At 30.1% G+C, this 16460-nt stretch overlaps 1 protein-coding gene and 1 long non-coding RNA gene across 2 annotated transcripts in view; one reads left to right on the top strand and one right to left on the bottom strand.

Moving 5' to 3' along the window:
* Window positions 1-5785, bottom strand: part of LOC148937843 (uncharacterized) — a 60022-nt gene extending 54237 nt beyond the window's left edge. Inside the window, exons 1-2 of the mRNA XM_089070302.1 lie at window positions 5467-5785; window positions 2019-2564 (exon numbers count right to left, since the gene is read on the bottom strand). Coding sequence (XP_088926428.1) covers window positions 2019-2244 — 226 coding nt within the window. The 5' untranslated portion in view covers window positions 2245-2564; window positions 5467-5785. The remainder of the gene's footprint in view (window positions 1-2018; window positions 2565-5466) is intronic.
* A 185-nt stretch (window positions 5786-5970) lies between these two features.
* On the top strand, window positions 5971-6824 carry LOC148937842 (uncharacterized). Its single transcript, XR_016137855.1, has 2 exons — window positions 5971-6092; window positions 6189-6824. It is a non-coding gene; the product is annotated as an uncharacterized LOC148937842 (long non-coding RNA).
* Window positions 6825-16460: the final 9636 nt, after the last annotated feature.

The following is a 16460-nucleotide window of genomic DNA, read 5'->3' as shown; positions in this document are numbered from 1 at the left end:
TTAACTGTATATGTAAGATTTTTGAAAATAAAAATTACAAATAATAAAGTAAAATAAATGTAGAAAGATAAAGAAAGAAGGGAGGGAGAGAGAGAGAGAGAGAGAGAGAGAGAGAGAGAGAGAGAGAGAGCGCATCGACAACAAAATTTTCAATGTCAAAAAATTATTTTCCTTTCTATTTTATAAAACGTAATCACATCAAGAAATAGTCTAATCCAAACTTTTAAAATCAAGACAACAACTTTGAATGATTAACTAGAAAGTTTATATGTTTAATATTGCATTCATTACTATATTGGCATTTTGCATGCGGAATATTAAAAAGATAATTTAATTCGAGGAATTTGCAAATATATATCTCGTAAGAAAACATTCGCGTTTTGAGAGAAATATTTATCTCACAAAAGAATAGTTTTGATACGCGAATGTACCAAACAAATCCATACGCGTTCTTCCGTCCAAAGCGAATACTGTACAGCAGAAAAGCAGACACTGACGATATATTTCAACTATCTTATTTTACGGTAGAATAAATGTTGGCAAAGCTGGGACTCTCGGTACCAGTCTTTAAATTCTGTTTTTGCATTCGGACCGGCAAATTTATCTTTACGCTTGGCAGCTTGCGAAAACTCGACACGAAAAGACGTGACCCGTGATACACTTGACGTCAACTTTGTTTCGATTTATTCGTACCGCTTTATTTTCCTTAACATGTGACTTCTCTTTCATAACTATGCTTTCGTCAACCCGGTGGTTAATTAATCCGATAACATCAAAATTTTCTCAAAAAATCTTAAAGATTTTTGAAAATTCTGAATATCTTTTAGCGAATATAATAACTCAGATTTATACAAACCGTATACATCCTATTAAAACTCAATGGCATATAATGCTAAATACTCAGGAATTATGGTAAAAATTTATATTAATAAAGAAAAATTTATATTTTCATTTGCCGTAAAATTTGATATGATAAAATCCTATGCGATATGCCGAGAGTAGATGGCAGTAGTGATAATGTGCGCGTATATGTGTTTTTGTGAAAAATATAGTATGACGTATTTGGATTGTCGTATTTGGATATTGTATTCGGATTTGTTTAAACTTGAGTAACTTGATAAAGTTGCAGTAAATTCTTGAAATTGACATAGTGCGAAAAGACAACTCATAAAATATACGGTACAAATTAAAGTTTCGCAACTTGGCAACTATTGTTGGCGGATCAATGGTTTCAGTAAATCCCACATCCCACGTATGTATGTATCGACATTGAATCGGAGCGATTTCTCATAAAGGATTCCATGTATTCGATAGATGACGAGCGGAACTCTCATTGTCGCACAGATACCTATATTCTTCTCATAACGTACACCCGAGAATGCTCTCAATATAATATATTTGTACAATATGCAATAACATATATTCGTCATATTCGTATAATATATGTAAATAACAAAAAATAATGCGTCATTACCATACATCTAAATAAATAATATATAATATAGAAATTAAAATGTATTAAAGAAATGAATATATGTATAATATAGAAATGAATATAGACCGAGAATGTATTTAAATACAGGAATATGTGATATAAACATTTCTCGATCAGAAAGGATCTTTAGCGCTTAATAATTTTTTTAATTATGAGTACACACACATACATACGCGCGAGCGCGCGTATATAAATTTAAGAACACATTTATTTTCGTCATCAATGTGTCGTTACTCTCTTTCTTTTGGCTTCTGTATCATGTAATCAATTTTTAATATTCGTTTGTTCAATTTTATCCTGTTATGTTTATACGTTCTATCCTTCATTATATTATTTAATTTTTATTATTTCTATAAAATATTATTTTAATACAACTGATGTTTCATTAAATTAGTATTTAATATTAATTTCGCAATATTTTGTTAATTACACATAATATCTACTATGAATACTTAATAATCGATTAATTTAAATAATAATTTTTCAATCAATATAAACTAGATTTATATTGTTTGATAATTACCTATCGTATATGTCGCACCATCAAGTTGGAACGTAGCGCTCTTGCATTTCTTGAAGAGTTTTTGGTGCGAGGAACCTGAAAGCTTCGGCAAAGGGGGTGGTGGTGGTGGTGGTAGTGGTGGTGGTAATGGTGGTGATGGTGATAGTGGTGGAGGTGGCGGTGACGAAAGAGACGGAGGTGAGTCCTTAGGATCATGTTTCACAACGTTCCTTTCACTCTGGCTCATTTCTTAGGCGAAAAGAAAATGTAATCACAAACTCCTCGCCTTGCTCTCGACAACAAAACACATAAGCAATTCGTGCGATTTTAATCGTTAGACACGTGATTCAAAACACTACACAGCACTTATTGAAAACTCTTAATAGCCGATCTCGATACGAGTCGATCGTAATTAAATTGTGTTATAAATTACTTTTTCTCCATTTCTAAAATTGTCAATCTTATTTCTTTTTCATTATAGTACGTACACTCGCACTATTCTTTCTTAATTCTTCAAGTTGTCATATTTCTAATTTTATTCCGTGAAAGTTCTTCCTGACTCCAACACTAAAACACTAAAGTATTAATTTTCTACAAACTAAGAAATTTTATATTAATCAAATTTAACTCGAAATTTTATATTAATATAAATAGGTTGTCTTTTATCGTCGAAAAATCTTTATTCTTTATCTGAAATCCCTACGTTATAATTAAAAATAATTTGTGACTCAATGATCCCAAGATCATTATCAATGGATTTTAAGTTTATTGAAGTTTATCAATGATAAAAGTTAAATTCGATAAGAACAAAAAGTTCATGTATTGTATCATTGGCTACAAATTCCATGTTTATAATAAAATACACATCTTTATACGAATATTTGATGAATCGATATTCTTGCGGTAAACTATTCACTGAAGCGTATTCTCTCGAGGCATGTACTACAGAATGCGAGTATTCATGTACTTTAGCTTAGGACAATCCAATTTGTCCTTAACGTAGAGTTATCTGCACGATTGCTATTGTTGTCGCATCGTAGTAATAATCATTATATTAATGAGATAACAATGATATTTGCGTACATTCATATAAATTAGATAAAAATTATCTCAAAAGTCACCAAATTGTCGTTTATTAGAGCATGTAATGCAACTTCGAAATTTAATTTATATAAAATTATAATTACTTTAAAAATACTTTAAAATTTCTTATCAAAATCAAACTAAATCTCATCATCTTCTCTCGTACATAAAAAAATGTGTGTGTGTGTGTGTGTGTGTGTGTGTGTGTGTGTGTGTGTGTGTGTGTGTGTGTGTGTGAGAGAGAGAACAATATATAAAATAATTGATAAAAATCAGTTACTCGAGATTAAAAAACTGTCCTAAAAAATTATTCCAAAATAATTTCATTAGATTATTCGTAGAAATTAGTAGAAACGATTACGTTAACATATAATTGCATATATTTTAGATTAATATAATATATAATATGTCAAAGATAAAAAATATTAGAGAGAAAAAAAGTGGTTTAGTGTGTTTTACATGTGATAGAGGATGCGTAGAGAAAATAAACTGTAGCGATTTGAGATTGTCGATTGATTAATTTATCGATACAGCCTGCGGCGTCAAACGGTGATCAAACATTACAAGTCTGACCAACAATCCCTCATCCCTTTCTTTTCACTTATTTTATATCTCGTTTTATTTCGTCGTCGTTTTCCATCGCGATGAAAGAGAAAAATCGAATGATATTGCACATGTGAGTGAATCAATTTACGATCCATATTTGCAAACAATATATATATACACAATATATATATATATATATATACACAATAGAGCCGATTATATGCAAACGAGTTTTTTTATTTTGTTTTATTTTATTACACGATTTACGATTACTATATATATATATATATATATATATATATATATATATATATACATATATATATATATATTAGGTTTGCGTATACAATATAGGAACACAAATATCTGGAGCAATATTCACATTTTTACGTCTTTTCGGCGAACCAATTTGAATTTCCACTACATTCCACGGGACGACCTGGAAAATCTCCCAGCGCTTTCATCGTCCTTACATTCGTCAGGAAATTTATCACACGTTATGTAGATTATAGTACATTTTGGAGAAACGGAAAGCGAACAAATTTCTGTGCGATAAACATACAATGGTATATGATAAGAATGAGAGACACATATTCATATCACGTATTTTTAATTAAACTCTCGTTTTTTCACATTGGCAGCTATTTCAGTCGGTTCTTCTCCTGTTTTTGGTTCTTTACCTCTTTTTCTTTCTCTTTCTCTTAATAAAATTTATTATTTTATTATAATTAGATTATATTATAATTAGAGTATATATTATAATTAGATTTCTAGTACAATTAAAATTAGATTAATGCCGTCAGATGTAAGACTACCTCGTAAACTCGCGTAATGCAAATATAATGCAATGAAATAAAAAAAAGACATTATTTAATAAAAATCAAACTCTTGGTATCAATTGTTTGATTGTCGTTTTGAAGAAATCTAATTCGTAGAAGCAAAGTTACCGATTGTAACTAATATAGGTCGAGCTAGAATAATAAAACATGTAATGTCAATTAGAATAATAAAACGGAGGAGAACAGAAGAGATGCGATGTGATGCTCACTGTATAGCAACAACTTTCGAACTCAATAATTATCATTTTAGCCAAAATTACTCACGTGATTGTTGCTTAAATCAATTCGTATTCGTATCATTATTATTTTAAGTATTTGTGATGTATACATTTTTTAAGCTGATCAACATCTAGATTTAATTTTGATAATCGTTTATAATCAAAATTATACTTTGCTTTTATTAATAGAATTTGAGATAATTTCGTCTCTCGTGATTGTTTTATATTTTTTTATAGTTTTACTCAAATCTATAGAGAAATACATGAACACTCGCCCTATTATTATTATTATTATTATTATTATTATTATTATTATTCAAATATGCACATAAGAATGCAAATAAGAAAAATATATAAAAAAAAATGTAAGAAAATTGAAAGAAAATATTATGTGGTAATAAGTCCGCAATGTTCGCATTAATAAAATGTATTAAAAGCATTAATACGTAAGTAATGACTATTCCATTTATACAATGGATATACACGCTTAGCGGTCTTCATATACCTTTAAAAAATTCAGAAATTATTTAAATTAAATGATGCAGAAATAATCTTCTTTATAGATTATTTAAATCGTTTGACACAAAGATTTGTAAGCATTACATATTTATCTTTTCTAATCGACGAAAAGAACATTGTGACAGAATATAGAGAGCGCCTCGAAATATTTACTCGTAAAATTATTAACTTAATAAACTTCATATTCTCATTATAATTATTAGAAAATAAGCAACTACAAAGATTAGAATATGTTTTGCAAAAAATGTCAAAGTAGATACATACAAAATGTAATAACTTTTTATTACATTTTAGACACACCGTTTCTTCATGTCGGACACTTTACTGGTCTGGACAATAACACTTCACAATAAGTTGAATTTCAATGCGCACGTGATATAGGAGAGAAGGAACACGAATCCACGATATCGATGTTATCTTATGTTCCTATAATTTACTTTCCTATAATTAATCTCTATCTTTCTTTTTATCAATTAGATTTAAATATCACATATGTGCGTGACAGATCAGACAATTATGACATCCACATGATACGAACGGAACCGATGAAGAATATACGGGACTGATTATGATGACGGTTCGCGGGCGCGACTCCACGTGCCACGGCCGTGACGCTACTCGGACGCAGCTCGAAAGCTCGCCTCGAAAAGCTCGCGCAAGCGTGCAGTGGTGCGGCTTGATGAAAGCCAATCCGCGTAAGCGTGTCTCCGTTTGTAAGGACTATACAAAGCGAAAAAGAGAACGAGAGAGGGAGCAAGATTGAACAGAGGGCGCGCGAGCGCATTCTCGAAGCATTGCTTTGCAAGAAATTAGAGTACATGCACTTTTCACCAAGAAAAACAAACGTGAGGACGAACCTATTGATCATGGACTGGCTTTTTTCAAGTAACGTGCGTTAAATCTTCCTACTACCAAAATGAATAAAGAAATCGATAAATAAGTTTTTCAAAGGTTAACTTGCTGATTTTAGATTTCTTATCTAACAGAATCACTCGTCCAAACGCTTATTCGCGGATAGATTTGGAACGATATTCGGAAAATCAACATATTATTTATAAATCAACATATTATTTATTTATTACCGTGCGTGTATTGATAACGAGCGTCATACGTCAAGTTTGCATTATGCAATAACTAACCTAAAGTGACCAATCTCTTTCACATCATGTCCTTTTTTTATGAGAAAAAAAAGTTACGATAAATATTATTACTCACATTGATATATATTGAACTGATATATATTGAACTAAAATTATTTAAAAGTTGCATCATGCAAAATTTCAAAAATTGAACTAATATGAATTGTATTTGGAATATTTTGCGTATAAACTTTGAAGGATTTTATAAAGATAAAGTTGGACCTTTAGATTGAAATAACTCTTGACTTTATTAGCATCGTTCTATGAACGGATCTTGATATTATTATCGAAATGTATTCTAGCTGCGTAAATCTCAAGAGTCGCACAGAGTCGTTAAATTTGTCTAGAAAATAATTTTAGCATGCAGCGTGATTGCCAAAAATTATCACGCGATTCATCGCCGACTAGTCGTCGCTTGTTTCATTTATATATCAAGAAAGCACGATAAATGCAAAATAAAATAAAAATATTATTTCGAAGTTCTATATTTTGTGGGCAATTCGTTCAGTGACCGAATTTTCTCTTCAGCTATACTTATACTACATCCTGTTCATCCGCATCGATACTTTCTAGTATCGATTTAACATTTATAGGACAATATGTACTCCTTATTCACAACTAATATGTCTGTTTATCTAATATAACACGCTATATGGTGGACATTGGTATATTTTTTTTATAAATGCACAACTATAGAACGCCTATAAAACTCAGAAAACTTGACATTGTTATCCAGTATCATTTCCATCAACAAGATCATGCGCATAATGGCTTCTTTTAACTCGCATTCTTCACAGGAATATCTTATATAAATGATAATAATTTCTCTATCGAAACTTTACAAAAATATAAAGTTGTAAGATTTCAAATAATTGCTTCTAAAACACATTGCGATTTTGCTATAGTTGATATATAAATATTATTATTATTATTTTAAAGAAAATATAGAAATCATTAAAAAGAAACCAAGTATACTATACTATACGATGAGAGATGAGCAGAAACTAGCGGCTGATATAAAATTGCGCGGTCAACTAGATAAATGAGTGGCCATTGGCAGTATCACTGCGGTCGAAGAGACTGACAGGATGAGTGCGCACTGCGATCTATAGCGAGCTGGTTGGGCAAAGTCGCTCGACCTCCGGGGTGTAATTTAATTCAAGGGTCGGATGAGCAAAGACAGATATAGATGCACGGAAATGGAGATACACGAGGCGCGAGGGTGGATGAGATTGAATCGTGATAGAGAGGCCGAATCGGGACGAGGAGTTGAACAGAAAAAAGGGACCGTTAAGTGATCGCATTAAAGAGAGAAAAGAGAAAACATCAGAGAATCGGGACAGAGAACAAGTAGCGAGAACTAGAGGAGAAGAAATGATTCATTAGTAACGGATAAACGGAGATAAAATCGAGAACGATATCAAATCAAGTCCGAAATCCAAGACCAATGGAGATTCGTTCGTTCCAGGATAGAGGCTGGATAATGTTTAGATAATATTTGAACTCGCGCTATCCTAGAGAGACAGAGAGAAAGAGAGAGAAAAAGGCGTGGGGGAAGTGTCAAAGTGTAATAAGATATTTCGATGCCTATTCTTTATCCTTCCACGAGAAAAACTGAGATTCAAATGAGAGAATAGGTAAAGGACAAGCCTAGCTGACAATGTTTCGTAAGATACGCGAAAATAATTTAAGAATTATTAATCTAACCAAAATTTACATATATATTTTTCTGCGTAATCAGAGAGAATCATACGCTTTAAAAATATAATTAAAATTAATTAACACATCGTGCTGCTTGTACAAAAGATACGTTATGGATAACGAGTGATTTAAATGATATCATCTTCATTGTATCTTCATTGTAGCTAATTAATAGAACACGACAAGTGTTGACTCGATCGCACGTGTCCTTACACGATTGTCGTAGATGACTACTAAGTAGATATTAGCAGATAAACTCGGATATTATTATCATTGTCTAAATAGTGCGTTATAATATCATATACATTGTACACAAACTATTATTCAGTAAAAATCATAAATGTTAATTTATCTAACAATATTCTCCTCCTAATTATTTATTATTCTTTCACAACATTCTTTTACATTTTAAAATTAATTCAGACAGATATTTACCGATTTTATCGCAATGTAAAGATATACAATGTGATATACTAAGCGCACAAACGGACACATGTTTTCGAGTTAAGGGCAAGATCTTACTTATATTGGATTAATAGTAAATATAAAAATATAAATCCGACACTATAAGGTGATCTCGTGGACAAATTGGAAAATCATTAGCGACCTGACTTTGCGAATATATGATTTATTATCCCATTTACCTCGAAGATGTATGCGCACTCTGCAGCATATATCTTCGGTTTTTCGAACGTTTTTCCTTTAAACGCGTTCTCGGCTATCTGCCAGCTAGGCAGCAGAAAGAACAGTCCTGTCATCTTTATTCCGTCGATGTGAAGTCGACCGCACCGCAATAATTCTAGCATAGAATTACACGTCGCATGATCTTAACATCGCAATTGCATATGATGTAAAAGAAAAACGCTGATCGAATACACATAGTTAAAAAAATGGACATTATTGGAAAAAAAGAAAGTTGCAGGACCTACTTGTATAAGATATTAGATCATTATTTCCTATTCGCCGTATTCGCAAAATTAAATAGAGTATAAATAAATGATCAATTATCTCTATGCAAAATTTATATATTGTATTTATATATAATTTTTACCTCTCGATTCTTCTACTCTTGCGATAAGAATAAATTACGCGAAATATTATTTATTTTGTTAACGACTCAGATATGAAATCACCATTGTACCGCCATTTGATTGGAGTTTCGCCGAGTGAATGACAACGCAATGAGCATCTAATGAGCAGCTAATTGCATACCTTGTACATTATTGTACATTGTGTATTATTGTACATATGTATATATCTTGCGCTTTTCTTTTGTATTAACTCATTAAACTTATTTTTAATTCCATTTGATTCAGAGAGCACTTTGAAGAAGCGTTTTTATAAATATAATTTAACTTTGACAGAAACTAAGCAAGATCGAGCTAAAAATGACCAAGTGAGCCTAACGATGCTCGTTTAGTACTTTTCGCAGAAATATTTTATATTCGATTCTTATCTATAGCATTTGAAAAGCTAAACGAAACTTGTTTATGTCTCAAGAATAAATAAAAGAATAAATATATAAATTTCTCGATCGAATCGTGATTGCAAATATGACGAGACGAATCATCTCAAATGATTCTCAAACTCTTATTATCTTGAAAATTGCGGATTTGCGCAATACGTTTCCAAAATAACTAAATCATGGTTATTCCTCTATTTAGAAAATTGCAATTTAGAATTCTCTCCAAAGATTTTGATGTCATCATTAATCGTTATACGCAGTCTAATATAATCTGTGTCGCAACACTTTCGTTTGTTACGGACTCATTTCAATGATGATGTTACGCGCCGGATCTCGTCTATCTTGTAACACATCGTGCACATTCGTGCACATTGCGCTATAAAGCGGATGCTATATGCATAACGCCGCCCGTCTCTGTCGCCGGGAGCAGCCGGGAACAGCCAGGAGCAGCCGGGAACGGACTGGCGACTGGCGTCAGTGATCGTAAATTTGCAAAACAGAAACGCATCGTTACCACATCGATCTCGCAAAATGTATATACATAAATGCAAGAGAAAAATACGAGCAACTTTTGAATTGAGAATCGTGGATACATTGCGAATCGTATTTTTGCAAAATTCAAATTGGCATGAAATCGCGATTTACGATCTCTCTGGTTGGAAGAAGAAGTGTGAACAATACAAGTTGACTGAATTCAAACTTTAAGAAGATTCTTTCTCTTCTTGCCCCCCCCCCCCTCTCTCTCTCGTACTGCTTCCCTCTCTTTTCAGTTATGTCATATCTATATTTCATCACAAACATGCATCAACTATACACATATGTATACGTATACTTATGTACTATATATTTCATGTTTGCTTAAACTCTAGTAAAATAACCATCGGAAATATTGAAATAAAATTATCGAAAGTCTGCCTTTAGTTTCCAGAATTTGTTGATAAAATAAAGAAAATAAGAAAAAAATGAAAAGAATATAAACATGGAGATGAGAATTGTAAACTTGTAAATATTTAACTCGAAAAGTGGAATTTAACTTAAAACCAATTTCCATTATGTTTTCTCCCAGAAACCTTCAAATGCCACCGAGTATTCGCGCATTCATCGATCAAAATTGCATATTGCCTCGCCTATTCTTTTCTGGTAAATCACAGAGATCTTGCGATAGCGTTAATTATACTTTGACTTTCGCGGCAGTATGGCAAATGTAATCCATTAAGTACTATTTGTTTGTATAATACTCTTCTTCAGCGCATTGAATTGCAATAACCTACACTCACAGAAAATTAGAGATCGTATTACCAACATCTCACGAAAACTCATATGTCATTATCAATCATAAATCATTACACATGTTACATTTTCTAATATACCAATTTTTATTATTTTTCTTAATAATTTTTAAAATTTTATATTTTAATTATTATTGATCTTGAATAAATATCAATTATACTAAATATTAAAACATCAAATTATATAAAAAACATTATGTAATAAGATTAAATAAAATTAAATTTCTTATTTATTTACTAATATTATCTTATTTCGCGATTAAATTTTATCGAAACAATAAATTCGAGCCAACGACAAATACTTGGCAAGATTGCAACAAACAGCGTAGGAATTCCTATTTACACTCCTCCTTCCTATCCCCGTCTTCTTCCCTCCCTTATTCCTTATGTGATACATGACATATAGGGAATAAGAGAGGGAAGAAGACGGGGATAGAAAGGAAGAGAGAGGAGAGAGGAAGGAAAGAAGGAAGAAGAAATTATATTTCGAAAAGATTTTTAAAAGATCAAGGATACGAACCAATCTCATTTGTCATAAAATATTCTGATTTTAAAAATAAAGATAATTGTAACGTCACGGATAAACTTTGTGTAAAATTTTCAAACGTGCCAGTATGATGTAGCAGTTTACGAAACTGTTATGCTTTACAAATCGTTCGATATGGATATCACATGTAGGGGGGACAAGACACGATTCGTATCCATGATTTTGCGTGGGCATGCTAAAAGAAGAATGAAAAGAGAACGATAAAAAGATCGCCTGAGTGAATAGATATGTATGCATCCTATATCGATTATGCGATATATGATGCATACATATAATCGGATGCGATTATTTGCGTATAAGGACGTAATATTTAAGAATAAAGTCGGCTCATTGACAATATAACACAACAATTTAAATTAATATAATGTAGCGACGATAACAAATAAAAGCCTAACTTGTAGCTTAAAGTAAGATGTCTTAAAAAGACATGTTAAGCGTGTCTTAATTAATATTTAACTAAATAAAGGAAACGTAATTATATTATAAAAAGTTGATTTCTAAGAAAGTTTTTTCAAAAATTTTATATTAATGTTAAGTATATCATAAAATGTGGAAAGGCAAACGAGAAATAACAGATAAAAGGATTATAAGAAAAACATAGCCTTTCATAAAATAGTGATAGCTAATAAAAAGATAACAAGAGCAAATTTAACAGCGTATTGTCAATTTTAATATAATCGTAGTATTAGTTACTTTATTGTGGTAAATTAATTGGTAAATTAAATTTGTGATTAATATTTAAAAAATTATAGTTTCTTCTTTTTATAATTCGGCAGAAATGATAAAATAAAATGCAATCTGACAAGATCCTTATATAATCCCAACGGTGGATAATTTACCGACGTAAGCTGTAGAGAGAGATATCAGATTGTGTCGCAAAGAAATCTCAAAGGAATGCTGGCGCCCACTAGGTGATCATCACGAACAACCTTAACAGCATTATTGATTTTTGGCAAATTATACAAGATATAATGTAAAACATAATATGCATCTCAAAGGAGATATTAAAAAAGAATAATTAGATTTTTTTTATTTCCTTAGATAATACATTATGTGACAATAAAGTTGAAAGAAAATTAAAATATTTAATGAAATATATTATTTTTATTTCTCTTCCAAAATTGAGTTATATTTCTTAATACATAAGACATAAGAATTATCGTATGGTCAATATCCAACAGCAAAAGTAATTAAATACAATTCACAATCAGAATTTTTATCAGTTATAACTACAATATTGTTATTTTGTAATTTAATTTAATATAATATTAAATATTATAGATCAAGGCAAAATATTTAATTAGACATTAATTACATTTTTTTATATAAAACTCGTAAATGCTATACTAAAAATTTTCGCGTATTTATATTGATCGATAAGTTACTAATGGTTTTATATATATATAAATGTCATATTAAAATATTCATTAACGTATCAATTAGTAGTAAAATGGATTTTGCGCATTTGTGGAACATGCTAATTACATGATAATTGTATTTACATGATAATTGTATTAGTGATTTACAAACGTTCGTGAATAATTCATAATCGCATTTGACGACATGCAAGTTCTTCCGCATTATGTAGAATAAGCCAATTGCAAGATAAAATGATCGATAAAAATTTTACCGATCCGGATTATTATGCTTCTTGAAATGATTGCCAGAAATTATTGTTATCGTGTAATACAATTTAGTCTTTCGTTATAATATTTATTTTGATTCGTTTACTCAAAAATAAAATTCTCATTATATGAAATTTCATTGTTGAACAATATTATATTATATATTCGATATCAAAAGCTTAGCATATTCAATTAATTTTTAATCTTTACTCACGTGTTTTAATTAATAAGTTAAGAATCTCGATATTTAGAATGTTAATTTGATTCAATGACACAAACAAGTTGACTGGAAAATTAATGCGCGGTATACCAAGTTAATTATGATTAATTGAAGTAACCTGGGTAATTCTTAATATAACATATTAACAGCACTTTCCTGCAATTATCAAAGTACACTACTACACAGTTCACATTGTTCCTACAAAACAAGTTGGTTTATGAATTATGAATATGATTATTCCGGCGTATAGTGTTTGTTTACCATTCTAATATGATATCCAAAAATGTTATTCTTAATCAACTGAAAATCCATTTATTTTTCTAATTTGTTATTTTTTTGTATAATACAAAGAATTGCACATCTGTAACTCAGCAATTGAATCTTGTGCGAGAAACATTCTTGAATAATATGTTAACGAATTTTAGATCAAAAATGTAGAGATAGACCCAAATATGGGCGTATCCAAAATTTTTTTTTCGGGGGAGGATTTTTATTAATTCTGCTAACATATAAACAGCAATTGTTTGCGAATTACCTTCTTGGATATTTTGGAGCTTAGAATATCTCCTCGTTCCTGATTTTGAATGAAAAAAATATTAAGTTTTGTAAATCATAATTTTGACTTTAATTTCGAAAGGAAAGGAGATTTGAATCTCCAAAACTTTCTCCTAGATATGCCCATAAATCCAAATCTCATATCTCGTATTCGCGCGCACGCATACACATTTTTATATTTTATATTTTCATATCAAGAATACAGATATCAAAAATGATTTTTAATACAAATGACATTAGACAGATTGTTTTACCGACTTGACATATGATCGGCCATTCTATTCGACAACTACGAATCGTCAATTACTACGGTTAAATGCATCAATTTAAAAAGTTGAAAGAGCAATTGCTTCATTTGATAAAGCAAATAGATAAGACATAAGATGATCGATCTATTTCACAATTAGAACATCTATGCGCGTTCAATATTCACAATTCCAATAAAATTGCTACCTTTTCTTTTTTGACGTATTGCATAGAGAACATTATCATTGTTATAATTTGAGAAAGACCTTCTTCTTTTTCGTTTTGCGTAATATAGCATGAAAACTCTATTGTCTATCTCTTGCAATAAAACTCACTTTTAAAAAATTGCGAAACAATTTTTGAACTTTGCGAAAACGAATATACGTGATTTGATTTGCGCGTACAAAGTTAATAAACGCAAGCTAATCTCGGAAACAAGTCTCAAATAGACAATTTCCATACAATTACAATGTTAGATCATCATTAGCACGAGTCGATCGAATGAATCTGAAAAGTACTAACTGGCCAATAACTTTCTCACTATTTCCAGTTCAGCTTTTATATATATATATATATATATATATATATGCAAATCCAACTTTATTTAAAAGCCTAAAATCTCTTATCTATAAGCGAAAACAATTGAAATTCATGTGTTTATTTCAAACATCGATCCCTTATTATATATTAAAACTTGGAATATCCGAGACAATATCTGTCTTCGACAGAAATTTTTACATTTCTATTTCAATGTGTTTCAATATGTTTTGTTGAGTAAGTATTCAAATCAGCCATATAATTTATTAAAGATTGAGATTAAAAACTAGATAGATCATAGATATGTATTCGAGAATAAAAACATAATATCCAAAAATACATAAAATAGTTTTCTTACCTTGTACATGCTTGTTTTTGTCCATTTCCTTTGTGAAATGAGAGGTAAGCGTACCGCCGCCTCTTCGGATCACTGCATCACGAAACTTTCCAGTTTTGACCAATCTTGGACCACAGCGTGTGTATCGATTTTAACAACTTTTCAAAAAATGTGCGCATCTGTCGCAAACGAACTAATTTTCGATAACGGATTTGTTCGTAAAGGAATCCAATACGTAATAACGTAACAGAAGAATTTTGTTCCAGACTAGTCAATTGTTTTTTTTTTCGAATTATTCAAATCTAAAATTAATAAAACCATTGGTGAAGAAAAAAAAATGATGAAGAATATATATGTGCGCTTTCAATCCGCGCATATCTGATCATCATCTTTGGTTTGATCGTTCACGTAATACGAATCACGAAGGGATTCAGAAACGCGGAATAAATCGAAGAAAGTCGAAAAGGTTATCGCATCATACGATAAATGTAATGTAATATGTCGTGATTACATGACTAAATATCATTTAATATTTATGCATATCGATGTAAGCTTCATCAAAAAATGTAATATTTTATATGTGTAAGTTTCCCCATAACATAGCTTTTTATATATAAAATATGATTTTCATCAAATGTGAAAATAAAATTTTTAATATTTATCTTGACTCTTTAGAATTATATAAAACCAAGTTAAATATCAGTTAAAGTGGTAAAATGTGATGTTGCATATATTTTCTATATATCTTTTCAATACTTTTTTAATAATTATTTAATATAAAAAAATTAATCGTTAAAAGAAATTGTTTATGAAAATAATGTAATAAAAATTGTATGTTTAAAAAAATATTTTTAATGATTTGTGGAAATATAATTTGATGTTAATTATCGAAGTAGATCATACCACAGAAACTTATCATACATGTTATGGCTGCAAAAATTACATTCAAAAGATGTTGACTAATTTATATCAATCTAGCAAGAAAAAACAAGAAAAAAATAGACATAATATTTATGTAAAAAAACGTCGCCGTTGATGTTATTTAATCGGCATTTCTAAACACCTGTTGTAGCGGAATTAGGAGTTGTGGATCATTACAGCAAAAATGAGAAAAATCATAAAGATAGATCAAATTAAAATATGCGTGACAAATAGTTTTCACATAGCGAAGGTGAAGGATACTTGGGATTGGGAACGTGTGCTTGATGCTTTCAAATTGCCAGAAAACTTTACTTTATCGAAAAATATATAATTTTGTAACTTTTTCTATCGTTAAAGACTTCAGCGAAGTTTTTTTAGAATCTATTTATTCTTTTAAAAAATATATTCTTTTATTTATAAATAAATTTCTATGAATTTTATTAATAGAAATTAATAAGAAATCGCATTAATATTAATACAAAATAAATAATGTAATAAATAACGTAAAAGTTCAATCAATTTAAAATAAAGGACGAAGAAAATTGAAGATTTTCTTCAAAAAAATACATCGTAAAAATGTTTTAAAATAAAGATTACAAAACAAAAAATGAAAAGCATCAATTGGAAAACATTTCTTACAAACTCACATGAAAATATTCTGTAAAACAGATATATT

The sequence above is a fragment of the Pogonomyrmex barbatus genome, unplaced genomic scaffold (assembly GCF_055798465.1).
Source record: "Pogonomyrmex barbatus isolate J1 unplaced genomic scaffold, ASM5579846v1 scaffold10, whole genome shotgun sequence".
NCBI lineage: Eukaryota > Metazoa > Arthropoda > Insecta > Hymenoptera > Formicidae > Pogonomyrmex > Pogonomyrmex barbatus.
Note: the sequence above shows the minus strand (reverse complement) of the source record. Positions and strands in the feature narration are given on the sequence as shown.